This window comes from Harmonia axyridis, chromosome 5 (assembly GCF_914767665.1).
Source record: "Harmonia axyridis chromosome 5, icHarAxyr1.1, whole genome shotgun sequence".
Taxonomy (NCBI): domain Eukaryota; kingdom Metazoa; phylum Arthropoda; class Insecta; order Coleoptera; family Coccinellidae; genus Harmonia; species Harmonia axyridis.
Window position 1 is genome coordinate 20,107,094 of NC_059505.1, and position 25,777 is coordinate 20,132,870.

The 25,777-nt window shown below is 31.7% G+C and overlaps 1 protein-coding gene across 1 annotated transcript in view; it reads left to right on the forward strand.

Moving 5' to 3' along the window:
• The first annotated feature begins 4,307 nt into the window (after nt 1-4,307).
• The window catches only part of LOC123680863, a 31,006-nt gene continuing 9,536 nt past the window's right edge, over nt 4,308-25,777 (forward strand). The window contains exon 1 of the mRNA XM_045618980.1: nt 4,308-5,117. Within this exon, the coding sequence (XP_045474936.1) occupies nt 4,308-5,117 (810 nt within the window). The remainder of the gene's footprint in view (nt 5,118-25,777) is intronic.

Here is a 25,777-nt window from a genome sequence, read left to right on the forward strand (position 1 = left end):
AAGTGTGGGGTACCGAGTCAAACGCTTTTTTATAGTCCACCCACGCTACCGAGATGTTACGTAGCTTTTTTCTTGCGTGTTTCGTGATGATAACATCCGTTATCAACAGTTCTTTGGCACCCATTGCTTTGGATTTGCATCCGTTTTGTTCAGTTGCCAAGATGTTGTGGCTTCTCACGTGGTTGTTGATGTGCCGGGTGAGTACTCCTGTGAGGAGTTTGTAAATGGTCGGCAAGCATGTAACCGGTCTGTAGTTTTTTGGATCTTTTGATTCGGCTCCTTTGGTCAACATATATGTCAGTCCAGCTGTCATAAAGCCTGGGACCAGCTCAGGTTTCTCTAGAAGTTGTTGGAATAGGCGAGCTAGGCTAGAGTGGACAGACCTGAAGTGTTTCCACCAGAAATTGTGGATGTTGTCAACAACATATATATATATATATATATATATATATATATATATATATATATATATATATATATATATATATATATATATATATATATGATTTATATATATATATATATATATATATATATATATATATATATATATATATATATATATATATATATATATATATAGTTATAAGTATGATAAGGGGTGTGGGAAAATTGATAAGTGTTATAATTTCACTCTTCTTTATTTCATTTAGTCGACGTTTCGATCCCGATGGGGACCTTCTTCAGGACTCTACAATTAAACGCCACACTTGTTCTATGAATTACAGAAGGGATGTAAACAATATTGGCTCCATCTATACTTATTTGATTCATTATGACCAGTTTGGTGGCAGTGAATTGGATGGATCAAATAATAATATAATAATAATAATAATAAGTTTATTCACCAAAAAAAATGTTTTACATAGATAATAAAAGAATAGTTGAGATGTAAATAAACATTGAAATCCCACTAAAACTAAAGTTGCGCGTGGGTTTTGCACAGTTAAATTTACAGTATTTCTTATATATTATGTATATGATATCTACAATACTTGACATTTAACCTATTTTAGATACAACTACGAGAAAAAAAAAAATCTAACAACAAACAAAATGGAATGAATATTTTCACAAGTTCTACAGTCGGGATAACGTAATAATGAAATCTGTGTTCCGGACTATTTCTGTGAGAGGGGATTGGATTCGGTTCATGGAGTCTTTCAATAATCGCATTTGTTCTGAGTTCGGTGAGAGTGAATTACTGCGACCAAGTGTGATTTAATGCTATTCTATGTTTCATTTGTCATGTGCGTGTATTCTGTGGCAAGTCTGGTTGACAACATTTTTGACAACCTCTCATTTTGTTGATTATTCTGTTTACCTTATTTACATATGATAATTGATTTCTACTCTTGTGCTAACGAAATATCAGATCTTTTTTCGCTAAATTTGTTGATGTTCTTGTTCATTGCTTTCTTGAGAGCTATTGATTTGTGTTCAAATAAGATCTTTACAACTCTGTATTTCGGTATGTACTATTTTTACATGTTTTGTGATTGCCATGTTTTTTACTGTTTTCTATTGCTATTGTAGAGTCCTGAAGAAGGTCCCCATCGGGATCGAAACGTCGACTAAATGAAATAAAGAAGAGTGAAATTATAACACTCATCAATTTTCCCACACCCCTTATCATACTTATATAACTATTGTTGTATATTGGGAATTAAAATTGTTGATATATATATATATATAGCGAACATGGCGAAAGCATATGGCGAAAAAATGACGAAATACGAAGCCCTTGCACGGCAAATGAGAGACATGTGGAAACTAAGATCTGTCAGAATGATACCACTAATCATAACCGCCAATGGACTGGTTCACCGGAAGACTGCTGCACACATCGAAGAACTGAAGCTGCCATCAAACACCTTAACGTGGATGCAAAAAGCCGTAATACTGGGAACAGTGGGCATAATCCGGAAAATCATATATCCCTACTAGCAATTCCTACTAGCACAGCCTACCCTTGGCCTACTGGCCCGGGTAAACTGGGAAATAACCCCACGAAAGTGTGAAGCAAATATATATATATATATATATATATATATATATATATATATATATATATATATATATATATATATATATATATATATATATATATATATATTTTTTTTTTTGCTTCACACTTTCGTGGGGTTATTTCCCAGTTTACCCGGGCCAGTAGGCCAAGGGTAGGCTGTGCTAGTAGGAATTGCTAGTAGGGATATATGATTTTCCGGATTATGCCCACTGTTCCCAGTATTAGGGCTTTTTGCATCCACGTTAAGGTGTTTGATGGCAGCTTCAGTTCTTCGATGTGTGCAGCAGTCTTCCGGTGAACCAGTCCATTGGCGGTTATGATTAGTGGTATCATTCTGACAGATCTTAGTTTCCACATGTCTCTCATTTGCCGTGCAAGGGCTTCGTATTTCGTCATTTTTTCGCCATATGCTTTCGCCATGTTCGCTATATATATATGTTCGCTATATATATATATATATATCAACAATTTTAATTCCCAATATACAACAATAGATATATAAGTATGATAAGGGGTGTGGGAAAATTGATGAGTGTTATAATTTCACTCTTCTTTATTTCATTTAGTCGACGTTTCGATCCCGATGGGGACCTTCTTCAGGACTCTACAATAGCAATAGAAAACAGTAAAAAACATGGCAATTACAAAACATGTGAAAATAGTACATACCGAAATACAGAGTTGTAAAGATCTTATTTGAACACAAATCAATAGCTCTCAAGAAAGCAATGAACAAGAACATCAACAAATTTAGCGAAAAAAGATCTGATATTTCGTTAGCACAAGAGTAGAAATCAATTATCATATGTAAATAAGGTAAACAGAATAATCAACAAAATGAGAGGTTGTCAAAAATGTTGTCAACCAGACTTGCCACAGAATACACGCACATGACAAATGAAACATAGAATAGCATTAAATCACACTTGGTCGCAGTAATTCACTCTCACCGAACTCAGAACAAATGCGATTATTGAAAGACTCCATGAACCGAATCCAATCCCCTCTCACAGAAATAGTCCGGAAAACAGATTTCATTATTACGTTATCCCGACTGTAGAACTTGTGAAAATATTCATTCCATTTGATCCATCCAATTCACTGCCACCAAACTGGTCATAATGAATCAAATAAGTATAGATGGATCCAATATTGTTTACATCCCTTCTGTAATTCATAGAACAAGTGTGGCGTTTAATTGTAGAGTCCTGAAGAAGGTCCCCATCGGGATCGAAACGTCGACTAAATGAAATAAAGAAGAGTGAAATTATAACACTTATCAATTTTCCCACACCCCTTATCATACTTATAACTATATATATATATATATATATATATATATATATATATATATATATGTATATATATATATATATATATATATATATATGTTGTTGACAACATCCACAATTTCTGGTGGAAACACTTCAGGTCTGTCCACTCTAGCCTAGCTCGCCTATTCCAACAACTTCTAGAGAAACCTGAGCTGGTCCCAGGCTTTATGACTGCTGGACTGACATATATGTTGACCAAAGGAGCCGAATCAAAAGATCCAAAAAACTACAGACCGGTTACATGCTTGCCGACCATTTACAAACTCCTCACAGGAGTACTCACCCGGCACATCAACAACCACGTGAGAAGCCACAACATCTTGGCAACTGAACAAAACGGATGCAAATCCAAAGCAATGGGTGCCAAAGAACTGTTGATAACGGATGTTATCTTCACGAAACACGCAAGAAAAAAGCTACGTAACATCTCGGTAGCGTGGGTGGACTATAAAAAAGCGTTTGACTCGGTACCCCACACTTGGCTGCTCAAGGTTCTGAGTATGTACGGAGTATGTGGATCAGTAATAAATCTCCTAAAACACCTAATGAGCGAATGGCGAACCTCGCTGATTCTGAAAACTGGGGCTACTATAATTAAAACAGCTCACATCGCAATCAGACGGGGTCTATTTCAAGGGGACCCACTTAGCCCCTTATGGTTTTGCCTCAGCAAGCTCATCAATGAACAGAAATATGGATACATCCTAGACAAAAACAGAAAGATCAAAATAACCCATCAACTATATATTGATGATCTCAAATTATATGCGTCCAATGAAGAACAACTTGAAATATATATATATATATATATATATATATATATATATATATATATATATACGCAGGGAGGCTTCGGCCTTCGGGGAGTGACGTCCCCGCGTACCTGAGTCACCCGGTGTTGAGGGTCAGCAGCCCTCCCACCGTGAATCCTTTTCGCTTTCGACATGAATGATGAAGCCTCGGATACCGCCCCCAGCGATGAGGTTGCGCTTGGGGGAAGACTGACACAACCCCTAGCAGAGGCAAGCGGAGCAAGTGGCGCTCCTCTGCGAAACGGAACCACAAGGCCAGGCGTCTCAACTAGGATTAAAAGAGGAAACAGCTTGGATGTGTTAAGTCAAGGTTCATCAGAACTCGCACAAGACAATCCCGCTCCACCTCAAGCACGAAGGCAGCATTGGACAAGAGCAATGAATACAAGTCTAATAAATGCATATTACGAAGCTACAGAGGGAGGGACTCAAACAAAGAAATACGCAGCAAAATTAGTGGAACTCTGGACGAAAACCTACCCAGACAAGCAGTTCACCGGAAAGCACCTAATCGCGCAGATAAAGAATATTAAATCGAGAAAACTACTCTCTCCAGATGAACTCGAGGCGATGAAGGCAGACTCAGTGAGAAAATCCCCAACTCAAACAATTAACAACATACGGAGAAGCATCCAACGAAGAAGTTTACAACCACAACAGGAAAGAAGTCCACAACCACAACGAGAAAGAAGTCCACAATCACAACACGAGATAATCTCACAGCCACAACAAGAAGTAACTAAGGATAACGAGGCAACTTTAGGAATACATGCGCTGTTTCAGGAAATCAACATTCAATGGGAAGGAGTAGAGATAACCAGCAAACCGAAAATCTCTAAACTGAATACCAATAAAGAGACCTCTGCAATGATGAAAACCATTGATGAGACCCTTGATGAAACGTTTAACAACTCAACAAGCCTAGAAGAACTGTGCCACAAGGTATACTGTGCCGCCATCATGGCAAATACAATTCAACACACCAAGACCACAAATCCAAACCATCAACAACAAAAAAGACCACCTTATATATATATATATATATATATATATAAATATATATATACATATATATATATATATATATGTATATATGTATATATATATATATATATATATATATATATATATATATATATATATATATATTTTTGCTTCACACTTTCGTGGGGTTATTTCCCAGTTTACCCGGGCCAGTAGGCCAAGGGTAGGCTGTGCTAGTAGGAATTGCTAGTAGGGATATATGATTTTCCGGATTATGCCCACTGTTCCCAGTATTACGGCTTTTTGCATCCACGTTAAGGTGTTTGATGGCAGCTTCAGTTCTTCGATGTGTGCAGCAGTCTTCCGGTGAACCAGTCCATTGGCGGTTATGATTAGTGGTATCATTCTGACAGATCTTAGTTTCCACATGTCTCTCATTTGCCGTGCAAGGGCTTCGTATTTCGTCATTTTTTCGCCATATGCTTTCGCCATGTTCGCTATATATATATGTTCGCTATATATATATATATATATATATATATATATATATATATATATATATATATATATATATATATATATATATATATATATATATTTATATATATATATATATATATATATCAACAATTTTAATTCCCAATATACAACAATAGTTATATAAGTATGATAAGGGGTGTGGGAAAATTGATAAGTGTTATAATTTCACTCTTCTTTATTTCATTTAGTCGACGTTTCGATCCCGATGGGGACCTTCTTCAGGACTCTACAATAGCAATAGAAAACAGTAAAAACATGGCAATCACAAAACATGTAAAAATAGTACATACCGAAATACAGAGTTGTAAAGATCTTATTTGAACACAAATAAATAGCTCTCAAGAAAGCAATGAACAAGAACATCAACAAATTTAGCGAAAAAAGATCTGATATTTCGTTAGCACAAGAGTAGAAATCAATTATCATATGTAAATAAGGTAAACAGAATAATCAACAAAATGAGAGGTTGTCAAAAATGTTGTCAACCAGACTTGCCACAGAATACACGCACATGACAAATGAAACATAGAATAGCATTAAATCACACTTGGTCGCAGTAATTCACTCTCACCGAACTCAGAACAAATGCGATTATTGAAAGACTCCATGAACCGAATCCAATCCCCTCTCACAGAAATAGTCCGGAACACAGATTTCATTATTACGTTATCCCGACTGTAGAACTTGTGAAAATATTCATTCCATTTGATCCATCCAATTCACTGCCACCAAACTGGTCATAATGAATCAAATAAGTATAGATGGAGCCAATATTGTTTACATCCCTTCTGTAATTCATAGAACAAGTGTGGCGTTTAATTGTAGAGTCCTGAAGAAGGTCCCCATCGGGATCGAAACGTCGACTAAATGAAATAAAGAAGAGTGAAATTATAACACTTATCAATTTTCCCACACCCCTTATCATACTTATAACTATATATATATATATATATATATGTATATTGAAAGTGTAATTTTCTTGGGTTTAGAGCACATTAAAATTCAAATATTTATATTTTATTCAGTGAAATCGACATATGTTTCGGCGTAAATAAGCCTTTTTCAAGATTGTATAATAACAGTTGGACATCAACATCTAAAATTAATTAAAATTGATTATTATTCATTTTTTTTTCCCTTATGTCTATGCTAACTTACTAGTCTAGCAATATTCCTATAATAAAAGTTGTACAAGTCAAATCAATAAAATTTAATCTTTACGAGGGTACTGTCAAATAAAATTTGATTTGTTTAATTCTTGACAATGCAGTTTCCCAGTTTATCACTTGAATTGCCATCTGTGTTTATCTATCTATATTAATAAATATGTTATTGAAGTTTTCATTTCATTTTGATTTTGTTTTACAATTGTAGTCACAGATGCCTCCTCTAGATAGGTTTTATATTATTGCAGGATGTTATGGTAAATTTTTGCTAAATTTTTCAGGTCGGTTCTGTCGTTTATAGAGTTTTTTTCCTTTTGAATGTAAATCATTTCCAGAAAAGTCCTAATTTTGCTGTTGGTTTCTTTGTGTAAGATTTCACAGTTGTCGAAGTCGAACCCATGGTTAGTTGTTAATTCATGTTTTTTTAAGGCTGTAGAATTTTTTGCATATTTGTGGCCGTTGATTCTTTCTTTTATATATTGGGTTGTTTGGCCTATGTAAACTCCTGAACATTCTTTGCATTTTAGTTTGTAAACACAATTGGATATTTTATCTTTTGGAATTTTGGATTTTAGCTTGGTGTAGAGATGTTTCAAATTGTTTTTGGATTTATGTGCAATTTTTATGTCTGTGTCTTTGAATATGTAATTAATTTTTTCTGATAAATTTTTCACGTATGGAATTGCTACATATTTTTTGTTTCCTTTTGTGGCTTCGTTTTCGATGGTATTATAAGCTGAATGAATTCTGTTTTTAAATATTTTTTCTATTAGATTTGATGGATAGTTATTTTGATTTAGGATTTTCTTTGCTTTTTTTATTGTCTCGATACGATATTTTGGTGATGTCAGCTTTATCGATCTATCGGCAATCCCTGAAATTACACTTTTTTTATATTGAATTGGTGCTATTGATTTATAATTTAGGTATCTGCCTGACCATGTTTCTTTTGTGTGCCAAATTGTTTCTATTTTTGAGTTCATAATATTATGTATGAGTGTCATATCTAAAAAGTTTATTCTGTTGTCTTTTTCAATTTCTGTTGTAAATTTAATTTTTGGATGATAGTTGTTTAATTCGTTTAAAATTAATAATATATCTGCTTCGGAAACTGCAGTCAGGCAGTCATCTACATATCTTTTGAAAAAAGATATTTTGTGTTTTATTTTATTTATTATGGTTTCTTCAAGATCTTCCATTACCAATTGGGCTAATAGTGCTGATAGAGGGGCTCCCATGCTGCATCCGTCTATTTGGCTGTAAAAAGAATCCTCAAACTGAAAATAAGAGTTTGATATGCAGAAATCAGTGGCCTTCAGAAATTCAACTTTCGTGAGATCTGTGTGATGTTTTATTTCATCCCATCGTTTTGCAATTATGCTTTTGGCTTTTTCCATCGGAGTGTTGGTATATAGGCTGACAACATCAAATGATACCAATTTTTCATTGTCTTTCAAGCTCACTGTATTTATGAATTGTTTGAATGTCCAAGAATCTTTTATGTGGTATGCATTCTGGCCAATAATGGGTGAAATACACTTGGATAAATATTTTGATAAATTATAGGTAGGACTTTGAATACAGCTGACAATTGGTCTTAATGGAATATTGTTTTTGTGGAGCTTAGGTAAACCGTAGAATTGGGGAGGTACAGCGTTGTGTATTTTGAGACTGGAACATAGTTTTTTAGGTAGAAGATTTTTCATTTCCCAATTTTTTATTAATTCGTTATTTTTCTTTTGAATTATTTGTGTAGGATTTCTATTCAATCTTTTGTAAGTTTGTTCGTCATTAAGATGTTCCATTATTTTATTTTTATATTCACTTTTGTTCATAATAACGGTTTTATTCGATTTATCTGGTTTCAGGATGGTGAGTTGAGGATTGTTCTTCAGAAATACTGTCGTTTCTTTGATTTTTTTATTCAATATTACTTGTTCTCTATTCTTCTTAGAATTTTTGTGTTTGAAATTAGTGATGGTATTTGTAATATCTGTTCTTATTTTTTTCTGTGTTTCTGGTTCCAGATTCATAATTGCAGTTTCCAAACTCGCAACAATGTCCGTTATAGGTATGTCTTTTGTTTTATATTCTTTGCTGTAGTTTGGGCCCAAGCTTAAAACTTCCATGACTGTTTTAGGTATAGTAGTGTTAGTGAGGTTAGTGACCCACTCTGTATGTGTGATATCGGTATTATCATTTTTGTTGTTCAATTCCTGTATTTTTTTTATTTGTTTGCTTTGGATTTTTTTGAATGTTTCCTCTATTTTCATATTCTGGATGTTAAGATATTGTCTAATATAGTTAGATGGTTGTACATTATTTAACTCCGACTCTGTATGTTTAATTTCCCTTTCTAGTTTTCTCAGGTGTTTCGTTGTGTCTGTTAGAAGTAGATTGAGTGTTTTCAATTGGAAACAACGTACTGCACTGTCAAATTTTACCCCCATTGAGTTGTCTAGGAATTTGATGTGGGGAAGACTAAATTTCAGAAATGTTGGACATAATTGTGCATTTTTGCATTGTAAAAGAAATAGTCTCCTGTTTTTCTGCTTCGCATTCTTCTTTTTGATGTTCCAAAGTTTTTTCAAAGCTTGTGATATGTCCTCAGGATAGTTGTCACGAATAAATCTCATGTTGATGTTGTTTGTCTCCATTTTTTCACCCAGGAGCTTATGAATAGGAAAAGTAATATTTCTTGTGCTATATTTGATGTATTGAAAGTGTAATTTTCTTGGGTTTAGAGCACATTAAAATTCAAATATTTATATTTTATTCAGTGAAATCGACATATGTTTCGGCGTAAATAAGCCTTTTTCAAGATTGTATAATAACAGTTGGACATCAACATCTAAAATTAATTAAAATTGATTATTATTCATTTTTTTTTCCCTTATGTCTATGCTAACTTACTAGTCTAGCAATATTCCTATAATAAAAGTTGTACAAGTCAAATCAATAAAATTTAATCTTTACGAGGGTACTGTCAAATAAAATTTGATTTGTTTAATTCTTGACAATGCAGTTTCCCAGTTTATCACTTGAATTGCCATCTGTGTTTATCTATCTATATTAATAAATATGTTATTGAAGTTTTCATTTCATTTTGATTTTGTTTTACAATTGTAGTCACAGATGCCTCCTCTAGATAGGTTTTATATTATTGCAGGATGTTATGGTAAATTTTTGCTAAATTTTTCAGGTCGGTTCTGTCGTTTATAGAGTTTTTTTTCCTTTTGAATGTAAATCATTTCCAGAAAAGTCCTAATTTTGCTGTTGGTTTCTTTGTGTAAGATTTCACAGTTGTCGAAGTCGAACCCATGGTTAGTTGTTAATTCATGTTTCTTTAAGGCTGTAGAATTTTTTGCATATTTGTGGCCGTTGATTCTTTCTTTTATATATTGGGTTGTTTGGCCTATGTAAACTCCTGAACATTCTTTGCATTTTAGTTTGTAAACACAATTGGATATTTTATCTTTTGGAATTTTGGATTTTAGCTTGGTGTAGAGATGTTTCAAATTGTTTTTGGATTTATGTGCAATTTTTATGTCTGTGTCTTTGAATATGTAATTAATTTTTTCTGATAAATTTTTCACGTATGGAATTGCTACATATTTTTTGTTTCCTTTTGTGGCTTCGTTTTCGATGGTATTATAAGCTGAATGAATTCTGTTTTTAAATATTTTTTCTATTAGATTTGATGGATAGTTATTTTGATTTAGGATTTTCTTTGCTTTTTTTATTGTCTCGATACGATATTTTGGTGATGTCAGCTTTATCGATCTATCGGCAATCCCTGAAATTACACTTTTTTTATATTGAATTGGTGCTATTGATTTATAATTTAGGTATCTGCCTGACCATGTTTCTTTTGTGTGCCAAATTGTTTCTATTTTTGAGTTCATAATATTATGTATGAGTGTCATATCTAAAAAGTTTATTCTGTTGTCTTTTTCAATTTCTGTTGTAAATTTAATTTTTGGATGATAGTTGTTTAATTCGTTTAAAATTAATAATATATCTGCTTCGGAAACTGCAGTCAGGCAGTCATCTACATATCTTTTGAAAAAAGATATTTTGTGTTTTATTTTATTTATTATGGTTTCTTCAAGATCTTCCATTACCAATTGGGCTAATAGTGCTGATAGAGGGGCTCCCATGCTGCATCCGTCTATTTGGCTGTAAAAAGAATCCTCAAACTGAAAATAAGAGTTTGATATGCAGAAATCAGTGGCCTTCAGAAATTCAACTTTCGTGAGATCTGTGTGATGTTTTATTTCATCCCATCGTTTTGCAATTATGCTTTTGGCTTTTTCCATCGGAGTGTTGGTATATAGGCTGACAACATCAAATGATACCAATTTTTCATTGTCTTTCAAGCTCACTGTATTTATGAATTGTTTGAATGTCCAAGAATCTTTTATGTGGTATGCATTCTGGCCAATAATGGGTGAAATACACTTGGATAAATATTTTGATAAATTATAGGTAGGACTTTGAATACAGCTGACAATTGGTCTTAATGGAATATTGTTTTTGTGGAGCTTAGGTAAACCGTAGAATTGGGGAGGTACAGCGTTGTGTATTTTGAGACTGGAACATAGTTTTTTAGGTAGAAGATTTTTCATTTCCCAATTTTTTATTAATTCGTTATTTTTCTTTTGAATTATTTGTGTAGGATTTCTATTCAATCTTTTGTAAGTTTGTTCGTCATTAAGATGTTCCATTATTTTATTTTTATATTCACTTTTGTTCATAATAACGGTTTTATTCGATTTATCTGGTTTCAGGATGGTGAGTTGAGGATTGTTCTTCAGAAATACTGTCGTTTCTTTGATTTTTTTATTCAATATTACTTGTTCTCTATTCTTCTTAGAATTTTTGTGTTTGAAATTAGTGATGGTATTTGTAATATCTGTTCTTATTTTTTTCTGTGTTTCTGGTTCCAGATTCATAATTGCAGTTTCCAAACTCGCAACAATGTCCGTTATAGGTATGTCTTTTGTTTTATATTCTTTGCTGTAGTTTGGGCCCAAGCTTAAAACTTCCATGACTGTTTTAGGTATAGTAGTGTTAGTGAGGTTAGTGACCCACTCTGTATGTGTGATATCGGTATTATCATTTTTGTTGTTCAATTCCTGTATTTTTTTTTATTTGTTTGCTTTGGATTTTTTTGAATGTTTCCTCTATTTTCATATTCTGGATGTTAAGATATTGTCTAATATAGTTAGATGGTTGTACATTATTTAACTCCGACTCTGTATGTTTAATTTCCCTTTCTAGTTTTCTCAGGTGTTTCGTTGTGTCTGTTAGAAGTAGATTGAGTGTTTTCAATTGGAAACAACGTACTGCACTGTCAAATTTTACCCCCATTGAGTTGTCTAGGAATTTGATGTGGGGAAGACTAAATTTCAGAAATGTTGGACATAATTGTGCATTTTTGCATTGTAAAAGAAATAGTCTCCTGTTTTTCTGCTTCGCATTCTTCTTTTTGATGTTCCAAAGTTTTTTCAAAGCTTGTGATATGTCCTCAGGATAGTTGTCACGAATAAATCTCATGTTGATGTTGTTTGTCTCCATTTTTTCACCCAGGAGCTTATGAATAGGAAAAGTAATATTTCTTGTGCTATATTTGATGTATTGAAAGTGTAATTTTCTTGGGTTTAGAGCACATTAAAATTCAAATATTTATATTTTATTCAGTGAAATCGACATATGTTTCGGCGTAAATAAGCCTTTTTCAAGATTGTAACTAACTATCCATCAAATCTAATAGAGAAAATATTTAAAAACAGAATTCATTCAGCTTATAATACCATCGAAAACGAAGCCACAAAAGGAAACAAAAAATATGTAGCAATTCCATACGTGAAAAATTTATCAGAAAAAATTAATTACATATTCAAAGACACAGACATAAAAATTGCACATAAATCCAAAAACAATTTGAAACATCTCTACACCAAGCTAAAATCCAAAATTCCAAAGGATAAAATATCCAATTGTGTTTACAAACTAAAATGCAAAGAATGTTCAGGAGTTTACATAGGCCAAACAACCCAATATATAAAAGAAAGAATCAACGGCCACAAATATGCAAAAAATTCTACAGCCTTAAAGAAACATGAATTAACAACTAACCATGGGTTCGACTTCGACAACTGTGAAATCTTACACAAAGAAACCAACAGCAAAATTAGGACTTTTCTGGAAATGATTTACATTCAAAAGGAAAAAAACTCTATAAACGACAGAACCGACCTGAAAAATTTAGCAAAAATTTACCATAACATCCTGCAATAATATAAAACCTATCTAGAGGAGGCATCTGTGACTACAATTGTAAAACAAAATCAAAATGAAATGAAAACTTCAATAACATATTTATTAATATAGATAGATAAACACAGATGGCAATTCAAGTGATAAACTGGGAAACTGCATTGTCAAGAATTAAACAAATCAAATTTTATTTGACAGTACCCTCGTAAAGATTAAATTTTATTGATTTGACTTGTACAACTTTTATTATAGGAATATTGCTAGACTAGTAAGTTAGCATAGACATAAGGGAAAAAAAAAATGAATAATAATCAATTTTAATTAATTTTAGATGTTGATGTCCAACTGTTATTATACAATCTTGAAAAAGGCTTATTTACGCCGAAACATATGTCGATTTCACTGAATAAAATATAAATATTTGAATTTTAATGTGCTCTAAACCCAAGAAAATTACACTTTCAATACATCAAATATAGCACAAGAAATATTACTTTTCCTATTCATAAGCTCCTGGGTGAAAAAATGGAGACAAACAACATCAACATGAGATTTATTCGTGACAACTATCCTGAGGACATATCACAAGCTTTGAAAAAACTTTGGAACATCAAAAAGAAGAATGCGAAGCAGAAAAACAGGAGACTATTTCTTTTACAATGCAAAAATGCACAATTATGTCCAACATTTCTGAAATTTAGTCTTCCCCACATCAAATTCCTAGACAACTCAATGGGGGTAAAATTTGACAGTGCAGTACGTTGTTTCCAATTGAAAACACTCAATCTACTTCTAACAGACACAACGAAACACCTGAGAAAACTAGAAAGGGAAATTAAACATACAGAGTCGGAGTTAAATAATGTACAACCATCTAACTATATTAGACAATATCTTAACATCCAGAATATGAAAATAGAGGAAACATTCAAAAAAATCCAAAGCAAACAAATAAAAAAAATACAGGAATTGAACAACAAAAATGATAATACCGATATCACACATACAGAGTGGGTCACTAACCTCACTAACACTACTATACCTAAAACAGTCATGGAAGTTTTAAGCTTGGGCCCAAACTACAGCAAAGAATATAAAACAAAAGACATACCTATAACGGACATTGTTGCGAGTTTGGAAACTGCAATTATGAATCTGGAACCAGAAACACAGAAAAAAATAAGAACAGATATTACAAATACCATCACTAATTTCAAACACAAAAATTCTAAGAAGAATAGAGAACAAGTAATATTGAATAAAAAAATCAAAGAAACGACAGTATTTCTGAAGAACAATCCTCAACTCACCATCCTGAAACCAGATAAATCGAATAAAACCGTTATTATGAACAAAAGTGAATATAAAAATAAAATAATGGAACATCTTAATGACGAACAAACTTACAAAAGATTGAATAGAAATCCTACACAAATAATTCAAAAGAAAAATAACGAATTAATAAAAAATTGGGAAATGAAAAATCTTCTACCTAAAAAACTATGTTCCAGTCTCAAAATACACAACGCTGTACCTCCCCAATTCTACGGTTTACCTAAGCTCCACAAAAACAATATTCCATTAAGACCAATTGTCAGCTGTATTCAAAGTCCTACCTATAATTTATCAAAATATTTATCCAAGTGTATTTCACCCATTATTGGCCAGAATGCATACCACATAAAAGATTCTTGGACATTCAAACAATTCATAAATACAGTGAGCTTGAAAGACAATGAAAAATTGGTATCATTTGATGTTGTCAGCCTATATACCAACACTCCGATGGAAAAAGCCAAAAGCATAATTGCAAAACGATGGGATGAAATAAAACATCACACAGATCTCACGAAAGTTGAATTTCTGAAGGCCACTGATTTCTGCATATCAAACTCTTATTTTCAGTTTGAGGATTCTTTTTACAGCCAAATAGACGGATGCAGCATGGGAGCCCCTCTATCAGCACTATTAGCCCAATTGGTAATGGAAGATCTTGAAGAAACCATAATAAATAAAATAAAACACAAAATATCTTTTTTCAAAAGATATGTAGATGACTGCCTGACTGCAGTTTCCGAAGCAGATATATTATTAATTTTAAACGAATTAAACAACTATCATCCAAAAATTAAATTTACAACAGAAATTGAAAAAGACAACAGAATAAACTTTTTAGATATGACACTCATACATAATATTATGAACTCAAAAATAGAAACAATTTGGCACACAAAAGAAACATGGTCAGGCAGATACCTAAATTATAAATCAATAGCACCAATTCAATATAAAAAAAGTGTAATTTCAGGGATTGCCGATAGATCGATAAAGCTGACATCACCAAAATATCGTATCGAGACAATAAAAAAAGCAAAGAAAATCCTAAATCAAAATAACTATCCATCAAATCTAATAGAAAAAATATTTAAAAACAGAATTCATTCAGCTTATAATACCATCGAAAACGAAGCCACAAAAGGAAACAAAAAATATGTAGCAATTCCATACGTGAAAAATTTATCAGAAAAAATTAATTACATATTCAAAGACACAGACATAAAAATTGCACATAAATCCAAAAACAATTTGAAACATCTCTACACCAAGCTAAAATCCAAAATTCCAAAAGATAAAATATCCAATTGTGTTTACAAACTAAAATGCAAAGAATGTTCAGGAGTTTACATAGGCCAAACAACCCAATATATAAAAGAAAGAATCAACGGCCACAAATATGCAAAAAATTCTACAGCCTTAAAGAAACATGAATTAACAACTAACCATGGGTTCGACTTCGACAACTGTGAAATCTTACACAAAGAAACCAACAGCAAAATTAGGACTTTTCTGGAAATGATTTACATTCAAAAGGAAAAAAACTCTATAAACGACAGAACCGACCTGAAAAATTTAGCAAAAATTTACCATAACATCCTGCAATAATATAAAACCTATCTAGAGGAGGCATCTGTGACTACAATTGTAAAACAAAATCAAAATGAAATGAAAACTTCAATAACATATTTATTAATATAGATAGATAAACACAGATGGCAATTCAAGTGATAAACTGGGAAACTGCATTGTCAAGAATTAAACAAATCAAATTTTATTTGACAGTACCCTCGTAAAGATTAAATTTTATTGATTTGACTTGTACAACTTTTATTATAGGAATATTGCTAGACTAGTAAGTTAGCATAGACATAAGGGAAAAAAAAAATGAATAATAATCAATTTTAATTAATTTTAGATGTTGATGTCCAACTGTTATTATACAATCTTGAAAAAGGCTTATTTACGCCGAAACATATGTCGATTTCACTGAATAAAATATAAATATTTGAATTTTAATGTGCTCTAAACCCAAGAAAATTACACTTTCAATACATCAAATATAGCACAAGAAATATTACTTTTCCTATTCATAAGCTCCTGGGTGAAAAAATGGAGACAAACAACATCAACATGAGATTTATTCGTGACAACTATCCTGAGGACATATCACAAGCTTTGAAAAAACTTTGGAACATCAAAAAGAAGAATGCGAAGCAGAAAAACAGGAGACTATTTCTTTTACAATGCAAAAATGCACAATTATGTCCAACATTTCTGAAATTTAGTCTTCCCCACATCAAATTCCTAGACAACTCAATGGGGGTAAAATTTGACAGTGCAGTACGTTGTTTCCAATTGAAAACACTCAATCTACTTCTAACAGACACAACGAAACACCTGAGAAAACTAGAAAGGGAAATTAAACATACAGAGTCGGAGTTAAATAATGTACAACCATCTAACTATATTAGACAATATCTTAACATCCAGAATATGAAAATAGAGGAAACATTCAAAAAAATCCAAAGCAAACAAATAAAAAAAATACAGGAATTGAACAACAAAAATGATAATACCGATATCACACATACAGAGTGGGTCACTAACCTCACTAACACTACTATACCTAAAACAGTCATGGAAGTTTTAAGCTTGGGCCCAAACTACAGCAAAGAATATAAAACAAAAGACATACCTATAACGGACATTGTTGCGAGTTTGGAAACTGCAATTATGAATCTGGAACCAGAAACACAGAAAAAAATAAGAACAGATATTACAAATACCATCACTAATTTCAAACACAAAAATTCTAAGAAGAATAGAGAACAATTAATATTGAATAAAAAAATCAAAGAAACGACAGTATTTCTGAAGAACAATCCTCAACTCACCATCCTGAAACCAGATAAATCGAATAAAACCGTTATTATGAACAAAAGTGAATATAAAAATAAAATAATGGAACATCTTAATGACGAACAAACTTACAAAAGATTGAATAGAAATCCTACACAAATAATTCAAAAGAAAAATAACGAATTAATAAAAAATTGGGAAATGAAAAATCTTCTACCTAAAAAACTATGTTCCAGTCTCAAAATACACAACGCTGTACCTCCCCAATTCTACGGTTTACCTAAGCTCCACAAAAACAATATTCCATTAAGACCAATTGTCAGCTGTATTCAAAGTCCTACCTATAATTTATCAAAATATTTATCCAAGTGTATTTCACCCATTCTTGGCCAGAATGCATACCACATAAAAGATTCTTGGACATTCAAACAATTCATAAATACAGTGAGCTTGAAAGACAATGAAAAATTGGTATCATTTGATGTTGTCAGCCTATATACCAACACTCCGATGGAAAAAGCCAAAAGCATAATTGCAAAACGATGGGATGAAATAAAACATCACACAGATCTCACGAAAGTTGAATTTCTGAAGGCCACTGATTTCTGCATATCAAACTCTTATTTTCAGTTTGAGGATTCTTTTTACAGCCAAATAGACGGATGCAGCATGGGAGCCCCTCTATCAGCACTATTAGCCCAATTGGTAATGGAAGATCTTGAAGAAACCATAATAAATAAAATAAAACACAAAATATCTTTTTTCAAAAGATATGTAGATGACTGCCTGACTGCAGTTTCCGAAGCAGATATATTATTAATTTTAAACGAATTAAACAACTATCATCCAAAAATTAAATTTACAACAGAAATTGAAAAAGACAACAGAATAAACTTTTTAGATATGACACTCATACATAATATTATGAACTCAAAAATAGAAACAATTTGGCACACAAAAGAAACATGGTCAGGCAGATACCTAAATTATAAATCAATAGCACCAATTCAATATAAAAAAAGTGTAATTTCAGGGATTGCCGATAGATCGATAAAGCTGACATCACCAAAATATCGTATCGAGACAATAAAAAAAGCAAAGAAAATCCTAAATCAAAATAACTATCCATCAAATCTAATAGAAAAAATATTTAAAAACAGAATTCATTCAGCTTATAATACCATCGAAAACGAAGCCACAAAAGGAAACAAAAAATATGTAGCAATTCCATACGTGAAAAATTTATCAGAAAAAATTAATTACATATTCAAAGACACAGACATAAAAATTGCACATAAATCCAAAAACAATTTGAAACATCTCTACACCAAGCTAAAATCCAAAATTCCAAAAGATAAAATATCCAATTGTGTTTACAAACTAAAATGCAAAGAATGTTCAGGAGTTTACATAGGCCAAACAACCCAATATATAAAAGAAAGAATCAACGGCCACAAATATGCAAAAAATTCTACAGCCTTAAAGAAACATGAATTAACAACTAACCATGGGTTCGACTTCGACAACTGTGAAATCTTACACAAAGAAACCAACAGCAAAATTAGGACTTTTCTGGAAATGATTTACATTCAAAAGGAAAAAAACTCTATAAACGACAGAACCGACCTGAAAAATTTAGCAAAAATTTACCATAACATCCTGCAATAATATAAAACCTATCTAGAGGAGGCATCTGTGACTACAATTGTAAAACAAAATCAAAATGAAATGAAAACTTCAATAACATATTTATTAATATAGATAGATAAACACAGATGGCAATTCAAGTGATAAACTGGGAAACTGCATTGTCAAGAATTAAACAAATCAAATTTTATTTGAAAGTACCCTCGTAAAGATTAAATTTTATTGATTTGACTTGTACAACTTTTATTATAGGAATATTGCTAGACTAGTAAGTTAGCATAGACATAAGGGAAAAAAAAAATGAATAATAATCAATTTTAATTAATTTTAGATGTTGATGTCCAACTGTTATTATACAATCTTGAAAAAGGCTTATTTACGCCGAAACATATGTCGATTTCACTGAATAAAATATAAATATTTGAATTTTAATGTGCTCTAAACCCAAGAAAATTACACTTTCAATACATCAAATATAGCACAAGAAATATTACTTTTCCTATTCATAAGCTCCTGGGTGAAAAAATGGAGACAAACAACATCAACATGAGATTTATTCGTGACAACTATCCTGAGGACATATCACAAGCTTTGAAAAAACTTTGGAACATCAAAAAGAAGAATGCGAAGCAGAAAAACAGGAGACTATTTCTTTTACAATGCAAAAATGCACAATTATGTCCAACATTTCTGAAATTTAGTCTTCCCCACATCAAATTCCTAGACAACTCAATGGGGGTAAAATTTGACAGTGCAGTACGTTGTTTCCAATTGAAAACACTCAATCTACTTCTAACAGACACAACGAAACACCTGAGAAAACTAGAAAGGGAAATTAAACATACAGAGTCGGAGTTAAATAATGTACAACCATCTAACTATATTAGACAATATCTTAACATCCAGAATATGAAAATAGAGGAAACATTCAAAAAAATCCAAAGCAAACAAATAAAAAAAATACAGGAATTGAACAACAAAAATGATAATACCGATATCACACATACAGAGTGGGTCACTAACCTCACTAACACTACTATACCTAAAACAGTCATGGAAGTTTTAAGCTTGGGCCCAAACTACAGCAAAGAATATAAAACAAAAGACATACCTATAACGGACATTGTTGCGAGTTTGGAAACTGCAATTATGAATCTGGAACCAGAAACACAGAAAAAAATAAGAACAGATATTACAAATACCATCACTAATTTCAAACACAAAAATTCTAAGAAGAATAGAGAACAAGTAATATTGAATAAAAAAATCAAAGAAACGACAGTATTTCTGAAGAACAATCCTCAACTCACCATCCTGAAACCAGATAAATCGAATAAAACCGTTATTATGAACAAAAGTGAATATAAAAATAAAATAATGGAACATCCTAATGACGAACAAACTTACAAAAGATTGAATAGAAATCCTACACAAATAATTCAAAAGAAAAATAACGAATTAATAAAAAATTGGGAAATGAAAAATCTTCTACCTAAAAAACTATGTTCCAGTCTCAAAATACACAACGCTGTACCTCCCCAATTCTACGGTTTACCTAAGCTCCACAAAAACAATATTCCATTAAGACCAATTGTCAGCTGTATTCAAAGTCCTACCTATAATTTATCAAAATATTTATCCAAGTGTATTTCACCCATTATTGGCCAGAATGCATACCACATAAAAGATTCTTGGACATTCAAACAATTCATAAATACAGTGAGCTTGAAAGACAATGAAAAATTGGTATCATTTGATGTTGTCAGCCTATATACCAACACTCCGATGGAAAAAGCCAAAAGCATAATTGCAAAACGATGGGATGAAATAAAACATCACACAGATCTCACGAAAGTTGAATTTCTGAAGGCCACTGATTTCTGCATATCAAACTCTTATTTTCAGTTTGAGGATTCTTTTTACAGCCAAATAGACGGATGCAGCATGGGAGCCCCTCTATCAGCACTATTAGCCCAATTGGTAATGGAAGATCTTGAAGAAACCATAATAAATAAAATAAAACACAAAATATCTTTTTTCAAAAGATATGTAGATGACTGCCTGACTGCAGTTTCCGAAGCAGATATATTATTAATTTTAAACGAATTAAACAACTATCATCCAAAAATTAAATTTACAACAGAAATTGAAAAAGACAACAGAATAAACTTTTTAGATATGACACTCATACATAATATTATGAACTCAAAAATAGAAACAATTTGGCACACAAAAGAAACATGGTCAGGCAGATACCTAAATTATAAATCAATAGCACCAATTCAATATAAAAAAAGTGTAATTTCAGGGATTGCCGATAGATCGATAAAGCTGACATCACCAAAATATCGTATCGAGACAATAAAAAAAGCAAAGAAAATCCTAAATCAAAATAACTATCCATCAAATCTAATAGAAAAAATATTTAAAAACAGAATTCATTCAGCTTATAATACCATCGAAAACGAAGCCACAAAAGGAAACAAAAAATATGTAGCAATTCCATACGTGAAAAATTTATCAGAAAAAATTAATTACATATTCAAAGACACAGACATAAAAATTGCACATAAATCCAAAAACAATTTGAAACATCTCTACACCAAGCTAAAATCCAAAATTCCAAAAGATAAAATATCCAATTGTGTTTACAAACTAAAATGCAAAGAATGTTCAGGAGTTTACATAGGCCAAACAACCCAATATATAAAAGAAAGAATCAACGGCCACAAATATGCAAAAAATTCTACAGCCTTAAAGAAACATGAATTAACAACTAACCATGGGTTCGACTTCGACAACTGTGAAATCTTACACAAAGAAACCAACAGCAAAATTAGGACTTTTCTGGAAATGATTTACATTCAAAAGGAAAAAAACTCTATAAACGACAGAACCGACCTGAAAAATTTAGCAAAAATTTACCATAACATCCTGCAATAATATAAAACCTATCTAGAGGAGGCATCTGTGACTACAATTGTAAAACAAAATCAAAATGAAATGAAAACTTCAATAACATATTTATTAATATAGATAGATAAACACAGATGGCAATTCAAGTGATAAACTGGGAAACTGCATTGTCAAGAATTAAACAAATCAAATTTTATTTGAAAGTACCCTCGTAAAGATTAAATTTTATTGATTTGACTTGTACAACTTTTATTATAGGAATATTGCTAGACTAGTAAGTTAGCATAGACATAAGGGAAAAAAAAAATGAATAATAATCAATTTTAATTAATTTTAGATGTTGATGTCCAACTGTTATTATACAATCTTGAAAAAGGCTTATTTACGCCGAAACATATGTCGATTTCACTGAATAAAATATAAATATTTGAATTTTAATGTGCTCTAAACCCAAGAAAATTACACTTTCAATACATCAAATATAGCACAAGAAATATTACTTTTCCTATTCATAAGCTCCTGGGTGAAAAAATGGAGACAAACAACATCAACATGAGATTTATTCGTGACAACTATCCTGAGGACATATCACAAGCTTTGAAAAAACTTTGGAACATCAAAAAGAAGAATGCGAAGCAGAAAAACAGGAGACTATTTCTTTTACAATGCAAAAATGCACAATTATGTCCAACATTTCTGAAATTTAGTCTTCCCCACATCAAATTCCTAGACAACTCAATGGGGGTAAAATTTGACAGTGCAGTACGTTGTTTCCAATTGAAAACACTCAATCTACTTCTAACAGACACAACGAAACACCTGAGAAAACTAGAAAGGGAAATTAAACATACAGAGTCGGAGTTAAATAATGTACAACCATCTAACTATATTAGACAATATCTTAACATCCAGAATATGAAAATAGAGGAAACATTCAAAAAAATCCAAAGCAAACAAATAAAAAAAATACAGGAATTGAACAACAAAAATGATAATACCGATATCACACATACAGAGTGGGTCACTAACCTCACTAACACTACTATACCTAAAACAGTCATGGAAGTTTTAAGCTTGGGCCCAAACTACAGCAAAGAATATAAAACAAAAGACATACCTATAACGGACATTGTTGCGAGTTTGGAAACTGCAATTATGAATCTGGAACCAGAAACACAGAAAAAAATAAGAACAGATATTACAAATACCATCACTAATTTCAAACACAAAAATTCTAAGAAGAATAGAGAACAAGTAATATTGAATAAAAAAATCAAAGAAACGACAGTATTTCTGAAGAACAATCCTCAACTCACCATCCTGAAACCAGATAAATCGAATAAAACCGTTATTATGAACAAAAGTGAATATAAAAATAAAATAATGGAACATCCTAATGACGAACAAACTTACAAAAGATTGAATAGAAATCCTACACAAATAATTCAAAAGAAAAATAACGAATTAATAAAAAATTGGGAAATGAAAAATCTTCTACCTAAAAAACTATGTTCCAGTCTCAAAATACACAACGCTGTACCTCCCCAATTCTACGGTTTACCTAAGCTCCACAAAAACAATATTCCATTAAGACCAATTGTCAGCTGTATTCAAAGTCCTACCTATAATTTATCAAAATATTTATCCAAGTGTATTTCACCCATTATTGGCCAGAATGCATACCACATAAAAGATTCTTGGACATTCAAACAATTCATAAATACAGTGAGCTTGAAAGACAATGAAAAATTGGTATCATTTGATGTTGTCAGCCTATATACCAACACTCCGATGGAAAAAGCCAAAAGCATAATTGCAAAACGATGGGATGAAATAAAACATCACACAGATCTCACGAAAGTTGAATTTCTGAAGGCCACTGATTTCTGCATATCAAACTCTTATTTTCAGTTTGAGGATTCTTTTTACAGCCAAATAGACGGATGCAGCATGGGAGCCCCTCTATCAGCACTATTAGCCCAATTGGTAATGGAAGATCTTGAAGAAACCATAATAAATAAAATAAAACACAAAATATCTTTTTTCAAAAGATATGTAGATGACTGCCTGACTGCAGTTTCCGAAGCAGATATATTATTAATTTTAAACGAATTAAACAACTATCATCCAAAAATTAAATTTACAACAGAAATTGAAAAAGACAACAGAATAAACTTTTTAGATATGACACTCATACATAATATTATGAACTCAAAAATAGAAACAATTTGGCACACAAAAGAAACATGGTCAGGCAGATACCTAAATTATAAATCAATAGCACCAATTCAATATAAAAAAAGTGTAATTTCAGGGATTGCCGATAGATCGATAAAGCTGACATCACCAAAATATCGTATCGAGACAATAAAAAAAGCAAAGAAAATCCTAAATCAAAATAACTATCCATCAAATCTAATAGAAAAAATATTTAAAAACAGAATTCATTCAGCTTATAATACCATCGAAAACGAAGCCACAAAAGGAAACAAAAAATATGTAGCAATTCCATACGTGAAAAATTTATCAGAAAAAATTAATTACATATTCAAAGACACAGACATAAAAATTGCACATAAATCCAAAAACAATTTGAAACATCTCTACACCAAGCTAAAATCCAAAATTCCAAAAGATAAAATATCCAATTGTGTTTACAAACTAAAATGCAAAGAATGTTCAGGAGTTTACATAGGCCAAACAACCCAATATACAGGGTGAGTCTTTGACTTGTACATATATTTTAACCCAAGATTCATGAGGTCAAAAGAAACACTTTTTTCCTTTACCATTTTTTCCGATTCGGCCCGGTTAAAAAGATACAGGCTGTTGAAAATCGTTAAAAAAATGTGATTTTCGGCTATATCTCGTAAATGGTTGTATCGAAGGAAATGATTTTTGAAATATAGCTTTTTTTTGATGTGATACATCTTCTCCGAACACCAGATTCCATACACATTCTTCTGTTTCTTTGTTATGAACATAACATACCATAAAAATACCAGAAATTCGAAGAAACCAACTCTTAATAGTAATTTGAACGTTCATTGAAGAATATTTGGCTAATTTGAAAAATAAAAGTATTCTTCATATTTTCTCGTACAAAGCGCCGTTTTCGAATAACTTGATCTTAAAAAAAAAAAATTATCTGTGAAATTCAAAAAATTGGGTACTTTGGCTGAATGCAACTCTGTTCTATTGTGGAAAAAAAACCACAGAAATGAATATTTACTATGAAGTCATGTCTCAGATTTAAGAATTGAAGTACTAGCCAACTTAGTTTGAAAATGAAGTTATTTGAATAAGCTCACCTCAACTCCTCGATTTGATTAAAAATCACTGAGCTTTGGCACAGCTCTGATAATAAGAAGATACTTCACTAAAATCAACATTCTTTTTGAAAAGTCCAGATTATTCATAAAACCCATGTTTAAAAACTTTTCACAAAATAGTCCCATTATAATGACAACAATCAATATCCCACTAAAGACTGCTGCTATCGAACAATACTGTATTCTTCTTCGGCTCATTCAAACTCACATCGAAACATATCACTAGGACTAGGTACATACTAGACAAATTTTCATGTGATTGAGATTGAATACTTTTATTCTTTTGCTATTCCATAAATTCATCCTAAGAGCTTATGATTGACATACTTCCAAGAGGGCCATAATTGTTTTAATGTGAAAACAAATTAGGTGAGTTGAAAGAAACCAAATATTCTATTGTGGATATTTACATTGAATACTTCTCATTTATTTTCAATGCCAAAATCAAGATGAATTAAGTAGTAAAGTTGGCTATAATGTAGGTACACATTAACAACAAATTTGATTACAAGTGGAGTCTAACATTTTCCATTGATTA